Source organism: Cyanistes caeruleus, chromosome Z (genome assembly GCF_971803275.1).
Source record: "Cyanistes caeruleus chromosome Z, bCyaCae1.hap1.1, whole genome shotgun sequence".
Lineage (NCBI taxonomy): Eukaryota > Metazoa > Chordata > Aves > Passeriformes > Paridae > Cyanistes > Cyanistes caeruleus.
The window spans coordinates 6957491-6974223 of NC_141732.1; the positions used below are offsets into that span (position 1 = coordinate 6957491).

General features: G+C 43.8%; 2 protein-coding genes across 2 annotated transcripts; both read right to left on the reverse strand.

The window, feature by feature from the left end:
* Positions 1 to 2754: 2754 nt before the first annotated feature.
* Positions 2755 to 9696, reverse strand: LOC147648054 (RNA polymerase II elongation factor ELL2-like). Its single transcript, XM_086867860.1, has 7 exons — positions 9632 to 9696; positions 9126 to 9216; positions 7478 to 7799; positions 5425 to 5491; positions 3624 to 3795; positions 3147 to 3191; positions 2755 to 3007 (listed from the first exon to the last, which is right to left on the reverse strand). The coding sequence occupies exons 3-7, from the start codon at positions 7761 to 7763 to the stop codon at positions 2909 to 2911; spliced, it is 669 nt and encodes a 222-aa protein (XP_086723986.1). The 5' UTR covers positions 7764 to 7799; positions 9126 to 9216; positions 9632 to 9696; the 3' UTR covers positions 2755 to 2908.
* LOC147648055 (RNA polymerase II elongation factor ELL2-like) lies at positions 9632 to 16498 on the reverse strand. The gene is made up of 5 exons (XM_086867854.1): positions 16383 to 16498; positions 15534 to 15718; positions 13322 to 13388; positions 11822 to 12063; positions 9632 to 9756 (listed from the first exon to the last, which is right to left on the reverse strand). Exons 2-5 carry the CDS (start codon positions 15660 to 15662, stop codon positions 9703 to 9705), a joined length of 492 nt encoding a protein of 163 aa, XP_086723980.1. The 5' UTR covers positions 15663 to 15718; positions 16383 to 16498; the 3' UTR covers positions 9632 to 9702.
* Positions 16499 to 16733: the final 235 nt, after the last annotated feature.

A 16733-nucleotide genomic window follows, 5' to 3' on the forward strand; every position in this document is an offset into this window, starting at 1 on the left:
GGAACCGGGCCAGCCGCACCAGAGCTCCGATACCTTTCAAGGCTGCAAACAAAGAGACAAGAAGTTGCCGGGCTTGGCTTTCAAAGGTGGTATTCACAAAGGTGAACATAGTTTTCAGTGCTGCAAAAAGCTGTCAATCTCAGAAGTGGCCAGCTGTTGGCCTGGTCTCAAGTAGAGAAGAAACTCCCAGCAGCCTCTCTCAGAGAAATCCTGTCCATGGATGTTTTCCACTTTTTTCCTAAATGCCAAACTACCACATTCTCTAAGGTGTTCTTCTGTAGAAATGTATGTATTTTAAAATTATTTTTAAACTAGCTACTTTTAGTATTTAGAAATATGACTGAAAGTAGATAATGATGCTTTGTGAGTTGCTATTCTTAGCTGGTTTTAGTGGAGGCTGTAATGTATTTATCACAGATATTAGATTAATAATAAGAAGAATTAGGTATTTATAACTGTGTAAGGCATAAAGGAAAAACTGCTATGATATAAACCCCCCACCTTATTTTGCGGTAGAAAGTAAAAATCAGAAACCAATTTGTAAAATAAAGTTATTTAAGGAAGTGGTTTTGAACAAATGAAATGTTTCTGGAATGCTTCCACTGGTTCCAACACCTCCCAAACTGCCCTGGCACTGGCAGCATTGGGATCAAAGAAAGAGGTCAGTGGTGAATTTGTATGTGCCTGGACAGTACCTAGAGCATTTGAAATGATATCTTCAGGCTTAAGTTGAAGTAGAGATGCAACTCCTGAGTCCTTCATTCGAGATAACTCTCAAAATTAACTTTTAGAAAATAATGCTTTGAAAAACAGGTTACACCCCTCATTCTTGCAGTCCTAGATAGGTGTGTCCTTTTCCCAGAGTAGCACTAAGCTTTATAGAGACTGAGAAAAAAAGTTTTCAGCACTAGTAAGGTTTTCCACATGAAAGTCGGAAAACCTTGGTTATTGTCCTTAGGCCATGGTGTATTGGTTTTGAAAAAAAACCACTAAAAAATAGGAAACAGAAAGTTAGAAAAATTGAGAAAAGTTCAAAAAATTAGGAAGTCAAAAAAGAAAATAGAAAGTTAGAATAAATAATAACTATTTAAATAGGCATGTTCTGAAACATTTGTATGTTTTTCTTCTAGTGTATCTTGACTAAATGATGTATTTTTTAAATTGAATATGTAAAATTTGCATAAAAAGAAATAAAAAAAACCCCTCTTCTCTAATCAGTCTCGCGTGATTACTTATGGATATATATTAGCATACTTGTTTGTTACACTGGAGATACTTTTTGTAGCTTCTTAGAATCATAGAACCATACTGCCTTGGGTAGTATGCTCCTACTTTGTTCCCCTTGCAGAGCTAGATCCAAGCTACACCAAATGCCCTGAGCTCATACAATCATTTTTAACAGGTATATAAAGCAGCTTTCCAGCAACTCTCATTTACTGAACTGGTGTCATTCTAATTGTAAAATTCAGAAGGTAATTTTCCATATAAGACTGTCGCATTTTTTATTTCTTCCTGTTTGGAATAGAGTGTTTTTTTATGTCTACTTTGGTTTTTAGGGATGTGGGCAGAAATGACAGCCAGAAACACTCAGGTCTAAGGAGTATGTGGACATTACACATGCTAAAGGCAGTTGACAGCAAGAGTGAAATGTGACCCAGAATAAGGATGTGCCTGTAAAACCTCTGTCTCAGCCCACACTCTCAACAGCAGCACTCTTGCATGCTCCGTCCACCAGCAGCAGTCCCCAAGTGCCCAAGGGAAGGCACCCCAGCAGAATTCACCCCATGCTCCCCACGTCACCGTTCCTTGTGCTGCTGCACTGACGAGCTGTAGGAGCAGCCCCTGGCCCTGACAAAGCAAGACCCAAGTCTCAGGGTTTATAGAGGTGACATTTTCATGAACTTCACTTGAACAGAAGGACAACAAAGGCGTTCAATCACCAAACACCCCAAGATGTCTCACATACAGGAGGCTTAACATCGTCAGCATGCAGACAATTGAGGAATTGGTGAAATAGTCTCCAAGAAAGAAAGGGGCATTCACAGCCCCTTTGAATGTTCCCAGATATTGTCCTCCCTCAGTCAATTTCATATCCTTCTCCAAAAGAAGGTTATGGCATTGCTGGCCACACCTCTACCCTTTCAGCTGAAGAAATTAATGGCAGGAGACTTAGGTAAAAGACAAGACTTCAAAGTCCTTTTAGGTCTGTGCAGGAATCAATATCTGTGTCTCTCTAGAAAGACTGGTTGTGACCTATTATGTTGGAAAAAACTACAAAACAGACAGAGTATTCATAGGGATACATTCAACTAATTTCTCTTTAAAACCCCTTGAAGAGCCTTGCATCCAACACTTCTCCTTGTGTTTTACAGAACACTTCCAAAAGATCTGGATATTCCTTGGTTCACTAACAAGATGAGGCCATGATCTCCAAGCAGTCCTGGCAGCTGCTTCAGCTGACAGTTTAGAGCAGCCCATAACACATTCCTCTGTAACCCTCCCAAACAAGCTGACTGGGGGAGGGGGTTGTCCAAACTCCTACTCTTTGGACCACTTAAGGCAAAGAGTGTGCATTAAGGAGAACGGTTGGAAAACACCCCTATATGTATCATAAAGAATTTCCATTTCCTCTAATATTTTCTTAAAATGTGGGCAACTTCATAGTAGAGGTACTGGGCCTCAACCCGTTCCTGATAAATTTATTTCAGTGGACAAACCTACATCTTGGAGAAATTTCTTTGAACTAATCCTATATTTTTTGGAATTAACCTACTCTTTATTGCTAACAGAACCTACTGTTCAACACTAATGTAAATAATCCTAAAAACCTAATCTTCTGGTTTAAATCAAAAATCCAGAGTTCATAGATATTTCTGGCTGAAGCAGTTGCCTGGTGCCAGGACTCCACTTAATGCTTGTCAAATTCAGATATGAGGCTCTGAATATGTGACAGCTTGTTGTGGAGGTACAGGCACCTGTTCTTCATTTCAAAGTAGCTGGGGCTACCCTATGAAGGAGAAATAAAAAATAAAAAAAATAGGGCAGGCAAGCACTTCTGTAGAGTTTACAAGATGTGCTTTGCTTTAAAAAAGCCTTGAGCCAGACTCAGCAGTAACCATGCTCTGCAGATCTGGTGTCAAACATACCTGTTGTATCTGCTGATAATCTGCTAGGATTCGATGAAGTAGCATCTTCAAGAAAAAACACACAAAGAATGTTTCACTACCACCATAAAATGCAAACTTTACTAAAGTACTACAAATGCACTCCGTTTGACTCCCGAGATTTTCTTCTCTGTGAGCCACCACTCTTCTGGGAGGTTTGCAAAAACAAATCCCCAACTCCCAGTGTCACCCAAGATCTGCAATTAAGCCTCTCAACAGGCACCAGAAGGAGCACATGCTCTAAGACTCTGCTTGGGACACCTCTCACCCTACGGATTGTTCTCAGACAGCTCAAACAGGGTTTTATGGGCAGGGTCTTGCCAAAATCTGACCCAGCCCAAGCAGTGTCTGAGCATATATGCCAATTCCTCAGTTTCCCTGCATCTCACTGAGCAGCTCCAGGGAATCCAAAGGACCGCCCTGATGAAGCACAGTCTTCATGGCTTTATCCTTCTCTACCTGATGGGCTTCAGAGCCTGCGGTCACAGACTTCCATTGTTCCTGAAGCTGTGTGAAGTGCTCTCTGATCTTGTCAATCCAAGTATATAAATTTTGGTATTCCTCATACTCTGCACTGAAGTCATCCTTGTAGCGCTGGCATTGGTCCAAGGAGACTATGGCTACGTATTTTCTAACGGAAAAATCAGACTATTTTTCTAGGAGTGTACTCTAAGAGAACATTCTGATATGTTTCTATTCCGGAAAGCACACTTGTACTGTTACACCAAGCACGTGGTGAATGTCAAACACAGACCCCCAAACTCTCAGTCAGTCACTCTGGGTCTCAATGATTCTACAAACAAGCTGATGTGCTTCAAGAGAATGAAGTCAGGTAGCTCTAAAAATATGCCACATTTCTATGAGACCTAGGAACTACTGTTTTATATTGTAGAGGTTCTCTTCATTAGCAAGTGGATCACATTTAGGAAATATCGGCACTGATTTCCAATGTCAAAGGACTAACAAACACAGCATCTTCAGGGAGAGAAGAAACATTGCCTAATTTTATCTTCTTTCTGGGTAGGAAAACTTTTTCATTTACATTTCTTTTTGAAAATTCATCTGCAATACTATTTTGGCAGGGACTGCATTTCTGTTGAACTGGGTGCAGAGTTGGACTTTTGAGCTCCATTTTTGTCTGTCTAACAGCAAAGCAGAGTTGAGGATAAAATTTCATTTTTCTAGTGAGCAGCAGTTACATCACTGACCATTGAAAAGAGGCACTTGTATCAGAGGCACAAGAACAAACTGCAGACTGGTCTGAAACCACAACTAAACCCCAAACCACATCAGCTCTTAAGGAGGGCAAAACTCATCAATGCTTGAAGCCACTGATGGGAGTAAAGCCTTCTTCATTCCCTTCCCCCTCAAATCAACACAAGTGCAGTTCTATCAAACTCATGACACAAATCCAAGATGAAGTGGCAATGAGAATAATAGATATCACTTCAACACTGCCACACCAGTACCTCTGCTGCTCTGGCCCTGAAGACCGGCTTCTTTTTGGATGACAAGAACTCTTTCCTCATGGGAATGAATCCTTCAAAGCATCTGAGATTAATATTTACAAGCAGGAAATCTTTAACAACTTGAAATTCAGTACCAAGACAGACAACGTATATGATTGAAGCACCCGAGGTCAGCTGCACCTGACTGGTGTGCTGCATGGTTTTGAAAAGAAAACTGCAGAGGCCTTTCAACATTTTGGGAGGTAGCAGAGAAGAAATAGCCTGGACTACTGGCTTTTGCCCAGGGACATCCCCTAGCAAGAGCCCTACCACAGACCTCCCTCAGCTGCTCCCCTGCAGGGCCCGCCTTGCCCTCAGCCTCCCCACGGAACATCCTTGGCTGTATCCAATATGAGCCAGGGCCCTGCCGCGCCTGCTCCAAAGGCCGCAGCTGCCCCAGAGCCCAAGGGCTGCAGGAGGCATGACTGCCCTTGCCAACATCACAGCTCTGACAGAAGCTGAGAGCAATTCCCACTGCTTTATACCACACACACACACACACACACCCCTCCCCCTCCCCTCCTGCACTGCAAATCCCATGACGGGATGCAGCACCACTGCTGCAGCTGGCCCTGGGCACCTGCACTGCAGCAAGGAAGGCCCTTTCCAGGCCTAACCCACCTCGGTTCTCATCTCAGCTTGGAGCCTTGGAGGCCCAGCCAAACCTTCCCCAACTTATCCTTTCCACACAGGAAACAGCTTGACACTGCACCGCACTGAGAGTGGCAAGAGTTAATGGCAATTTTACTCACCTCAAGTAGTCTGGTTGGTTGGCTGTTGCAGAGCATGTAGAGGCAATGGAAGTATCTTTTGTTTCGCCTGCAGAAAAGTAGGATCTTAATTATAAGGTCTTTAGATATCCAAAAACACCCACTTGATGGACTTGAACAAGTCCTTTTAGAGCTTCCTTCTCACAGCATTTTATCATAGGAGGGCACATGTGACCTTCTCCACAGTAGCCAAGTCCCAGGGTTTAGAAAGAGGATGGCCACTTTGTTCTACAGGTTCTGCATTGCTACATGGTGTAGCAGAAGTATAAACAGAAGTGTCAAAGTGGTAATTAAACTGGACAGAAATAGCAATAGTCACAGTATGTTCAATACAGCTGGTAAGCTTTGGGGTGGGCATTTCATTTCCAAAAGTGCATTTGCTCTCATGGCTCAGTCCACACAAAAGCTTCAGCCTAAGCCCCAACTTGAAACACAGTACAGATTTTTCCAACAGCAGCTGGGCAGAATTTTCTAACTCGCTTCTGAAGAACAATGCTCACATCTTTAGAGACTCAAGCAGGAATCTTTCCAAAACACATCCCAAGGTTTGCAGCTACCATGTGTATGTGCAGAAGAAATGTGCAAAGACCGTCTCAAGGCACCTGTCTCTACAAGCACAGCACCACTTGCATGAGCAGACATGCCTCCAGGCTAAAAAACCCTTGTCATTTGCAAGCTCAACCTCCAAAAGGGACAAGACATAGATTTAACAAAGCAACTGAACTCTGCCCTACTGCGTGTGTCCCTCTGATGACAAATCAAGTGCTCCTTGTGGATTTTCTGGTTAGCTTTTCAATGCTGTTTTCAGTCTGTACCATTTCTAGAGCTTTTGAAGAAAGAAATTCTGCAGCTAGGATGGAGAGGAGCTCTCAGGCCACTTCAAACTCCAGCAAACCACAGTCCAGGTTTTTTAGCTTCCATTGTGTTTCCATGGAAAGGCTGAGTTCAACAAACAACGATGAAATCATTGAGATGCTTACATGTTTCAGTAAACTAGTCTGCAGTAAATGTCTGACAGGTTTCTATTGCCAGCATGCAGACTTGAAAAACTGCATGGAAAAAGTGGTGGCTTAATCAACAACTGTCTGAGTCAACTGTGTGTTTACTAGAAATCAAATGAAAAGAAAAAATCCAATCCCTGTGACTTTCTAGCGTCTGGCTCTTCCTTTTAACCAGGTTCTCCCAACAGCAATCTATTGGACATTTCTTTCTTCTTGATTGGTTTTGCACTACAGAGGGAGAATTTCTAAAAATTAAGGTAGTTTTAGATAAGGTTGCAGCAGCACAGATTCTGGCCTTTGCTGCTGCTTCTTTTAAACCAAGAGTTACAATGGAATGCAATGGCAGAAAAAAGAGTCTTGGTTTTTCATGACCATCAAGCAAGGAATAATGGTAGAGCAGAAATGTAGAGCAGTGCCTTCATGTATGCAGCCTTCAAAGCTGCCTTTTCAGCAGGTGCAAGAACACAGTTATCTACTTGAGAACACTGTCCAAGAAGGATGCTCCCATAAGAGATAAGGCAGCACAAGGGGAATTTAAGAGAAGCACAGATGGAATGAAGGAAAGCACCAGCCTTGGCCTAACAGTGCTGAAGGTTTGCTATTAGGACACCAGACAAACATTCCACTGGAGAGACTGTGGGTAAGGGAATAAATGCTTCCATCACTTCTAGCCCAAGGTGTGGGAACATCTGTGAGCACCCTGTGGATCCAGTATAGAGGTGGTACTTCCAGAGCAACTTGGGAACCCCCACCACCAAGAAGACCAGAGTGAAGAAGGACCAATTGGACAACAGAGAATCCAGGTGGTACTGATATCTTCCTACTTAATGTCTCTCTCTTCCCCTCACCCTGCCTCTCTTCCCTAATTTCTTTTTATCTCCCTAGTTTGTATTAACTGTTAAATAACATTTTTCCTATTGACACTGGAAAAGGGCTGCACTTGCACCTTAATTTGAGCAGAAGCTTCTCTTAATAACCAAATCTTTACACCACGGTTATCCACCCAGGACTTAGGAAAGGCAGCACATTAATACCTTCATCGAATTCTGAGGGACACAACTGCTTCAGCCTCCCCAGTTGGTTTTTCTTTCCATTAGAACTGGGGATCTCCTCCTGCACCCCAGAAGGCTCTGGGATGCTAGAACTCTGAAATTTGTCTTGTTCTTGCACCTCACAGGTGCAGGGGGAAACGGAGCCAACACTTGGAGACATGTTCAAAGTGGAAGTGGATGTGGAAAGCAGCAGCAAGGAAGGGAAGTGGCCATCAGCTGCTGGCTGGTTGTAACTGAGCTGGCGAGCAATTCTCCGCTTCTTGCTCATCACAGGACCGCTAAAGTCAGAAGCTAGAGGCCGTTTCTGCAACAATAACCAAAGAACTCATTCATCTATGTCCATATATTTATCTTTCTAGATCAGGTTTCTCTCCCATTCTGAAAAAGTGGCATTTATTTTCAAGCATTGGCAGTGCTTGAAAATGCATCTTAACTGAAAACAACATTGAAACCAGGAAATACTGCAGGTAAATACATTCTCTATCTCACTCCTACTTTCTCATCTTAAGACTTAGCAAGTCTTTCTCCAAGTTGTGGGAGAAAGACACTCCCTTCAGCACCTCTATCAAAGGTTTCCCCAAAGAGGGGGAGGTCTGGTCTGTTTTGTCTAGTTCTCAATTTCCAGTAGTACACACCAGGAAGAGACTCAGCTTTTGCTGTCACACACCCAGATGATTTACTAAAGAGGCACCTGACTGGCTTCAGGTTTTATGTGGTAAAGACGGGATTAATCTTCACTGTCACAATCTGTCAGTGCAAGGTGTGATGGTTGTGAATTCTCATCAGGCTGAACAAAAACCTCAGTCACATGTAAGGAATTCCTGTGCTTTCAACAAGAGTGACCTTCACTCCAGCAGCCACCCCACACTTCACACTCAAAAGCTCATAGCTGGGAATCTTGAAATTTTTATAAGAGAGTTTCATAAGTGGTGACTAAGGGGCCCTCACTTTTCCTCAGTGCCCTTCAATCATCTCTCAGCACCTCCCAAGGACTTTCTCAAAGGTGCTGGCTCCAAAGCCACAGCACACGGCCACAAGCTCCCCACTCCCACTGCAAACTTCAGGGCCGAGGATGGTAGAACAGGACAGCCATGCTGTGCCCAGGCAGAGTGAGACAGGAAAAAAATAAAGGCAGAGAAAAGAGAGACACAAGAGAGAATATCAAGGGTCTGGAGATCCTGCATTGGTCCTGACATGTGCATAGTCTGGAGCTGGAGTCAACAAAGAGAGTGAAAGAGAAAAAGAGGGGAAAGAGAGTGAGAGGGCCCCATCTGCTCCACCATGCTGCAGCCTCTCATGTACAGTAGATTTTTCATGTGCTTCTGTCACATATGCACAGCTAATCCTTTGAGCCCTTCTGCAGGGAATGAGTTGAGGGTGGAGACTGAGCTCAAGGCTCCAGGCAGAGCAGCAAGTTGGCTCAGGACGCCGCTGCTCGAGCCCTGCAGGAGCCTCTCTTCTGATCACAGCCTTCCTGTGCCAGTAGTCTGAATTACTGACTAATGTGCTTTGGCCAGGTCCTGCACATTCCCAGCACAGCTTTTACACCAGCAGCAAGTGTGTGAAAGCTATTTAGCAAGTGTGCTACAACTTCATACACACTCCAGAATGTTAAAAATGCACAAACTACCTGAGCAGGCCTTGCTGAAGCATCTCTCTTAGAAGCTTCCAGAGATGGCTCTTGGCTGGTGCTGCTTGTGTTCTGAGATGGAGCTGTTTTTCTGGAAGGATGGTGCAAGAGTTCAGGCTACAAGCTCTAAATGGTCAACAGCCATAAGTCTTTCCTTGCTGGTAAATCTGACCTTCAGTGTCATTACTCAAGGAAACAGCATGAAGATGAGTTGAGGTAACTTTAGGCTGGATGTCAGCAAAACATTCTTGCCCCAAAGGGTTCTTGAGCCCTGGAATAGGCTCCCCAGGGCACTGGTCAGTGCAGCAAGGCTTCAAGAAGTGTTTCAACAACACTCTTGGGCATATGGTGTGATTCTTGCAGTGTCCTGTGCAGGGCCAGTAGTTGGCCATCAGTTGGATCCCTATGGGTCTCTGCTACCTCAGCGTACTCTAAGAATCCAGGCTTCATTTCCTAGGGCCATATTCTGAAAAGACTCTTCTCCTTCCCCTAAAGACTGAACTTACCTGGAAAGTATCAACTTCAAATTCTCTCTGTCTACATCAGTATAGCCAGACCAATTGTTCTGAATGCTTTCCTACAGATATTCCTTCAGACTGTAGGAATTATCCTTTAGATTCAGGTTGGCTACCTACAGGCAGACATTTAAGAGAACAACCATTCATGATGGGTGCTGTATGTAAACTAAAGCAATAGGATTGGTCCTCAGCAATGATTTGTGAACACCCACTTTGAACTAAACAACATCTTTTGGTAGAGAGATAAGGTATTCCCTTATTGTATGAGTTTTCATCTATATTAAAATTTTAACAAATAGAAATAACCAAGTAACTCTATTCATGTCTAGCAAGTGTTCCTTGGAATCCAACATGAAGTGCTGCAAGACAGAACTGTGGTCAAGCCCAGAGTCCCTCTTCATGTGGCAGAGCCAGGGTTCATTCCAGCAAAGTGGTGCCATGCAAAGGCCATGCACATGCCTTGTTGTATTCCTTTGAAAACCAGCGAACTTCATATCTTCCTCAAGACAACTACCAAGTCTACTCAAAAAGGTAAAATGCAGTAGTAAAACCTCAAGATCACTAATATCAAAAGGGCTGGTTTAGGCTTCACCACTTCACACCTGCTCCGAGTTCCATAGAAAAGCCCACAGGAAAGTTTGACCCCTACAACACACTGAATACATGATCAACACATCACCACCGTCTGTAAAAATTTACCCTTTTTTTCTCCTTGAAAACATGCTAAATATTGCTGATTTGGGTCAGTGATGATGTCTGTCTGTCAACAGTTTAAAAAAATGTAAAAGTAACAAAGCTACTTTGAATTAGGAATTCCTGTCTTAAAATCAGAACTAAGGTTGTGTTTGAAGGGAAGCAAGAGTGTGTGTACCACATCTCAGCCAGCTCAGGCTTCCCATTTTACATTTATACAAAAGAAACTCCCACTTGCTCTGCTATCTCGAAAAGCCTGAGCAAGGCATTTGAGTGTGCAGTGCTCACACAGCCCTTTCAGAATGCAAACCAGTACCTTGAGGCAGTTCACACCTCCTACAGGACATTACCTCCAAAGCAATCTTAAACATTGCAGTGGAACAGGAGGAAATGTTTTCACCCTCTACCTTCTAAGGAGCTGAGCTGTGAAATTTTTCTAATCTATTTGAAATCTAAATGGGTTTCCTCACTTGGGATGGTAGAATATGGCTCTCATGAAACTGTCAATTTGTGTCTTCAGCAGGCAAAAATTCTGCCACTGCCCTGAGCAACCACAGCAACAAACTTCAGAATGTCAAGGAATGAAATCCTTCTATCAAGTTCTTAAAAAGTCCCTGTGGGATCAACGGAAAAACTGTATCCATGCTGAATTTTCCTGCCTTGACTATGTTCCAAACAATTTTTCCTACCTAAAAAAGAAATATTCCTACTTCACATTTAGCCGAAGGGAACAGGGAATATTTAAAACAGAAAGATAAAACTACTGCATCTTTCCATGGGTGTGCATCTTCTAACTGGCTATCCTAAAGAAATAGCAGTAGAAGATAGAGCAGCACTGGAGAAGGCACTGAATAACATTGTTCCAAGCAAGATGAAGACTCAATCTACATGACAGGAAAGAAACACTGTGCTCAAATTTAAGCTACCACCTTTATCATGTATCTTTTGCTTGGAACACCTTTTCCTGGCAGGCAATCCTCACAGATCCCAGCAGAAGCCAAGTACCATTGAGAGGTCACCAGCTCTGTTAAAAGGAAATGCTGCCCTGTGCACTTTCCAAACGTCTCTCCTCTCAAACTTGTCCTAGGAAATTTTAGGTACCACTACAAACCATTTCACAAAATCAAGGAACCCCTGTCAAGTTACTGCATGAAACAGGTCAACAGTGCTAGGAAAAGAGAGAGGATTAAAAGAGGCATGAGCAGCAACAACCCTACAAAGTGTTACTCATTGCCAGCTATTCTAGCAAAACACCAAGACCTCAAATATTTTGAAGTTTTCTTTCCTTTTCCTCACATGGACTTGCAGCTTGAAGAATCTGGACTATGTTGATGGACAAACTGAACTTAGGTGTATGCAGCATTCTATAAGCCACTGCTTAGTTTCTAATTTCTAATTGAAAGAGGGATGAAAGAAACAAGTGAAAATGAGGAAGAAGAGAGGAGTACTGTGGAAAAATTGCCGTCACAAACTCCACAATCTCACCTGATGGAGGATCTTTCCAAGGGTACCCTTGTCCTTTTGCTTGATTCCATCTCTCTGCAAGCGAGCGAGTAACTCTGGCTTCTTGTAAGCCCTCAGAGCAAGTAAGTGACTCACCCTGTCCTTGTAGTGTCGGTGATAAACAGCAGTGCAAGGATTTTGTTCACTGTCTGCAGGCTTCATGGGCTTTGCTTTTTTTCCCTCTGGTTCAGGACATGAAGCGCTCGGTTCAGCTCTTTTGACATCTGCTTGTTTTCCCAAAGGAAAGGAAAAGAGATAAAGAAGTGTGAAATGGAAGGTGGGAGAAGTCAAGAAACTTGATTTCAAAGGATGATAGAATCCTTGGGGACAGAGCTGGACTTAAATATCCATGTGGATCCCTTCCAACTCAGCCCATTCTCTGATTCTGTGGCAAATCCTACTCCTTAACTGATACTGCATGGAGCATGCTGCAGAGGCACCCTGTAGCCTACCAGCAACCAGATCTGTCCCACCTGTGTTTCTCATGCCAGCCCAAAGCAAAAGTGACCCCAAGTTCCATGACTGTCCCGCCACTGCCAATCCTCAGACCCCAGTCACTAAATGTTAAATATGCCCTTAGGATCTATGTAAATCACCACCAAGAATCACACAAATCATCATTCACATGTGAAACGGAACATCCCCAATGAGAAATTGGAAAGGTGAATTTTGTCTCTCCAAAAAGCCAGGATGATGCTGCCATAAAATGCTCTAGACTGAGCTAAAGCAGGGCAAGAGCTGCCCTTCCAGTGGCAGGCATATCCCTGCAGGCAGGGGACTGCAGCCACAGCCAGGTGAGAGCTCCTTTTTCTCAGGGCAGCTGGCTGTGCCTGGCTCAGCTCACTGCTGCAGACAGCACCACTGAGTGCCTGCAATGGCAATGTCCACCTTGTGTGTGCCTGGAGCCAGGCTCCTTGGGGAAACGGCACTCACAACAGATAAAAAACAAACGACACCACCTAAGTACATTGGAGTGTTTTCTTTGTGGGAAATGAAAAAATCCATGGGGAAGATGACATCATGACTTTCCTTTCACTTGCCTTGAAAAGAACCCAAGAGGGTATTGTGGCAACAGTCACCTAATAATGACCAAGACAAAAAATGAAATCAAGCAAAGTTTTGCATATTGACCTGATGAAATTCTCTATGTAACTTCCTCAAAGTCATTTTCTTTCAATTTCCTTTTAAGGTGAATGGTTTAGCCCAGTGTGCTTGCAGTGGTGCAACCCTTGACTTCAATGCTCAAAATTCCAAGCCGTCAATCAGCATGGGAACAAGGAAGAACGAGCAGGCTTCCTCAGGGGAAAACAGGCCAACGGCTGAATGCCATTGTGACAAGAGATTGCAAAGCTGACCTAAGAGCAAAGCACCTGCAGTTGAGATCTCTGAACACACCCCCTTGTCTCAAGAATATGCTGCAAAAATGAGTTACCATGTTTCAAGTCTTACAGACATGGAGCAAAATATGAAAAGCAACCATACCTCCAAGTGGGTTAGACAATTTGACAACCTGCGCACTTCCAGTGTGTGACACCTCCCCGGTATTTGGCTAAAAGGAAAAAGAAATCTTCTGTAAAACGTTCAGCTCACACTCCATTCCTGCTGACTAAGCAGGCCCCTAATTTTAAACAAAAGCTGAATTTGGAAAGGTTTGCTCTCCTATCAACTGCAAAGGGCTGCTTTGACACAATTCTCCCTCTGAAAGCAGCCAGTTACAAAACTGCCCTGAGAGAGCGACCGTCACTTAGCCTCTAATGCAGCCAAGCATTCAAGTACCAAGTCATCCTTTCCCAGTTGCTGGAATTTATGGGCACCAGCTTCCCTTGAAATCAAGTGCCTGAGTGCAATTGAACCGGCCAGTGCTCAGCTAACAAACCTGGCAAGAGTGGTTCACAGAAAGATCACAAAGTTGGGGCAGGACCCCACACTGGGATTTATTTGGAACTTAGGAAACCCATTCTGGAGTCAGCTCCAAGAACAACTTCAACTGCAAAATATCAACTTCATTTGTAAAAGGCATGGAAACCCTTGCTCATTTCCTCAGCTTAAGATGCAATTATTTGCATAGATGTTAAAATGGAAAAAGTTTATCCTAAGTTAGTCATATGTGACAAAATTTGGCTTGCTTGGCTTGAACTCATCACTTAGTCCTGAACATGCTGCATTCCACTGGAGCTTAAAAATCACTAAAATGTCTTTTGGCATAATCATATTTTTTAACAAAAACACCTGACTGCCATGCAAGGGCTTCATTCTGAAGGCAAAACTGGCTGTCAGTGAAGCTGAAAAGCTGCTCATCTGAAATTGGCTTGAACTTTTCAAGAAATAGGAGGATCACTTGTAAATATCTGTGAAAGCAATATTCAGCAGTCTTTTAGAAATCCTTTTACATTTTGCTTGCGAGACTGTTCATCCTTCATCCATGTCACTTGCACAAAGTGCTGACTCAACACAATTCCATTTATATTTCTGTTTCATTCATCACTACTGGCAGAGCTTGGGACAGGGAGAGGACATGAAGGGGAACAGGGAGTCAGTCCCCTGAACTTCACATCCTTTTACATCAGCTTAACAAAGGACTATGCTCTAAGAGCATCTGTGCATTTTATAGAAGAAGGGAAACCAATCATGTAAGCGACCAAAACATGAGCTTGAGTTACTTATGCAGTTGTTCATTGTTTGTTTAGCCTGCATTTTTTCCTACCTAATTATCTTAATTGACTTTGTAAGTAATTATTTAATTAATCATAAGCAGTATATTAATCATAAGCACTGTATCAGTCTTAAGCACTGTCATTCCCCACTTTAGAGAGCAGGTAGCTAAGAACCTTTTGGCAGTCAACAGTCAGAACTGGATTGATAGATCACCAAAAGTTGTTGTTTTCCAAAATTAACTCTGATAAGCTTCAATGAACAAAGCTTGAGGTGTAAAAGGCTGGACACCTGGAATCTATGCTTCATAGCCCTCCAAGAACATGTTGGAGTAACCAGGAGACAAACACTAATAAAAACATTTCTGCCTCAGAGCTCAAAACAACTCATCTGGGAAAAAGTTAATCAACAGACTGAAAAATGTGGGCTAATTGAAATGAGAAAGGTGACACCAATATCCAAGCCAATACAATAGAAAAGTAGTTAATGAGAAGAATGATGTCATTTAGAAGCCATGAACAGTAATTTCTTGGTTTGATAAAAAGGTATGAATAAATCTTTGGAAGTGGCATGCATGTGGCAGAAGTTCTCCACTATGCACCAGAGCTAGGAATAAAGTAATGGCTACTCCTAATATCAAAAAAAATTCCTGTTCAAGGGCTTCATTTATCCTTACATTTTCAGTGACCCCATTAAAAACATGGGACAATGAGAAATCCATGCATTTGGACCAAAAGCCATGCCCAGCGTATGAGGTTACTGAATGTCACAGCATGGGGTACTTCCAGCTTCCACTGGTACCTCCTCCATGTCATCCTTGAAAGCCACTTCCATCAGCGAACCTGTGACTTCCACTGGCACCTCCTGGGTGTCATCCCTGTGAATCGCCTCCAGCGGGGCGACTGCCTCAAAGGGGCCCTTGGAGCACCAGTGGGGCCCCAGCCCTGCACAGCAGGACCCGCAGGGTCAGCAGCCCCTGACACCAAAACCACGGCCAAGCCCCCACAGTGTCATCACCCAGAGCCCGACAGCCACCCCTCACCTGCTGGTCCTGGGACCTCTGGGTCACCCTGACGGGCATGGCAGTGGTGCTGGGGGCCCTGCGGGGCGCAGTGTGGATTAGAGCCCTGTGGAACATGGTGGATCGTGCCCAGGCTCTCTGCTCGGCCATCCGGCTCTGCCTTGGCTGCTCCCGCTCCCACACAGCCACTGCTTCTGTCACAAAATCTGGGAAATGTAAACTTGATGCTAGGAAAAGGTGTTCTTTGCTCTTTGGCCTTTATGGCTTCCAAGGCTCATCAACAAGAAGGGAGATTATTTCCATGAAACAGAAAGTAGCCAACAAGCTCTAAGTGATGGCCAGGTGTTGGAAAGGCAAATTACTTCTTGGCTGAATTGCCTTTTGAAGGTGTCGGGCTTGACAGGCAAGAGTTATCTCCGACCTAGGGGAGCTTAGCAAGGCTTGGGCAGAAGGAAGTACCACTGATGGTGGACACAAAGAATGCAGAACTTATGGGCACAAGGACATTTGACAGAACCCCCAAGACAAGGAGCCAACTACTAAAGCCAAAGCAGCAACTGTGCTGAATCAGCTCTGGTGGGGTAAAAGGGAATTGCAGCAGGGCAAACCATGGCCACTCACTCCAGAAAGCTCTCACTAAGAAGAGAGAGACAGAACATGCAGACTAATTAGCATGAGAAGTGACAGGATCATAATCTAATAGTAGAGGGAATAGTAATTATGCGAAGAACTAGGTAACTTGGAGACAAAGGACACTAATTGCTTTAGTTGATAAATAGTATAAATACTAAAACATTCTGATTCTTGTCACGGTGGCTTTGTGGATTTATCACTGAGCCCCCCTTTCTGAACAGAACTGTAAAGAATTACCTCCACTCAGTGCGTGGATTGGCCTCTTGATCACCTTGTGCTAGAACCAAGCAATTTGGAGCAACACTCCCTAGCACTGTGACACCTCCGCTCTCGCTGCAGCCACGGAAGGGTCTGAGCGGGCCTGCTGTGTGCCGGTGACAATGGCCACGTGTCCTTGGAAACGGGGAGTTCCATGTTCCAGGCTGGGTGGGATGTCACTGAGGAGTGGGATGTGACACGCTTGGGGCAGAGGGAATTCCAAATGGGCAAATGTGGGGAATTCCCAGCCCTGTCCCATGAATGACTCAGCTGGTTTCCAAGTGCAGAAAGGGGCACTCCAACCATCCCAGTTACCGCTGCTGTGCAAAC

Bases quoted from the DNA above. Each gene is read 5' to 3' on its own strand.
- LOC147648054 (XM_086867860.1), bottom strand. From the start codon at position 7,763: ATGAGCAAGAAGCGGAGAATTGCTCGCCAGCTCAGTTACAACCAGCCA. The intron at 5,492-7,477 runs GTATTAATGTGC...ACTTTTCTGCAG, and splicing joins TCCCTCAGAATTCGATGAAG to GCGAAACAAAAGATACTTCC. The intron at 3,008-3,146 runs GTATGTTTGACA...TCTCCTTCATAG, and splicing joins ATTATCAGCAGATACAACAG to GGTAGCCCCAGCTACTTTGA.
- LOC147648055 (XM_086867854.1), bottom strand. From the start codon at position 15,662: ATGGCCGAGCAGAGAGCCTGGGCACGATCCACCATGTTCCACAGGGCT. The intron at 13,389-15,533 runs GTGAGGGGTGGC...TTTTCCTTTTAG, and splicing joins AGAGGTCCCAGGACCAGCAG to CCAAATACCGGGGAGGTGTC. The intron at 9,757-11,821 runs GTGAGATTGTGG...GTCTGCCTGTAG, and splicing joins TTGGAAAGATCCTCCATCAG to GTAGCCAACCTGAATCTAAA.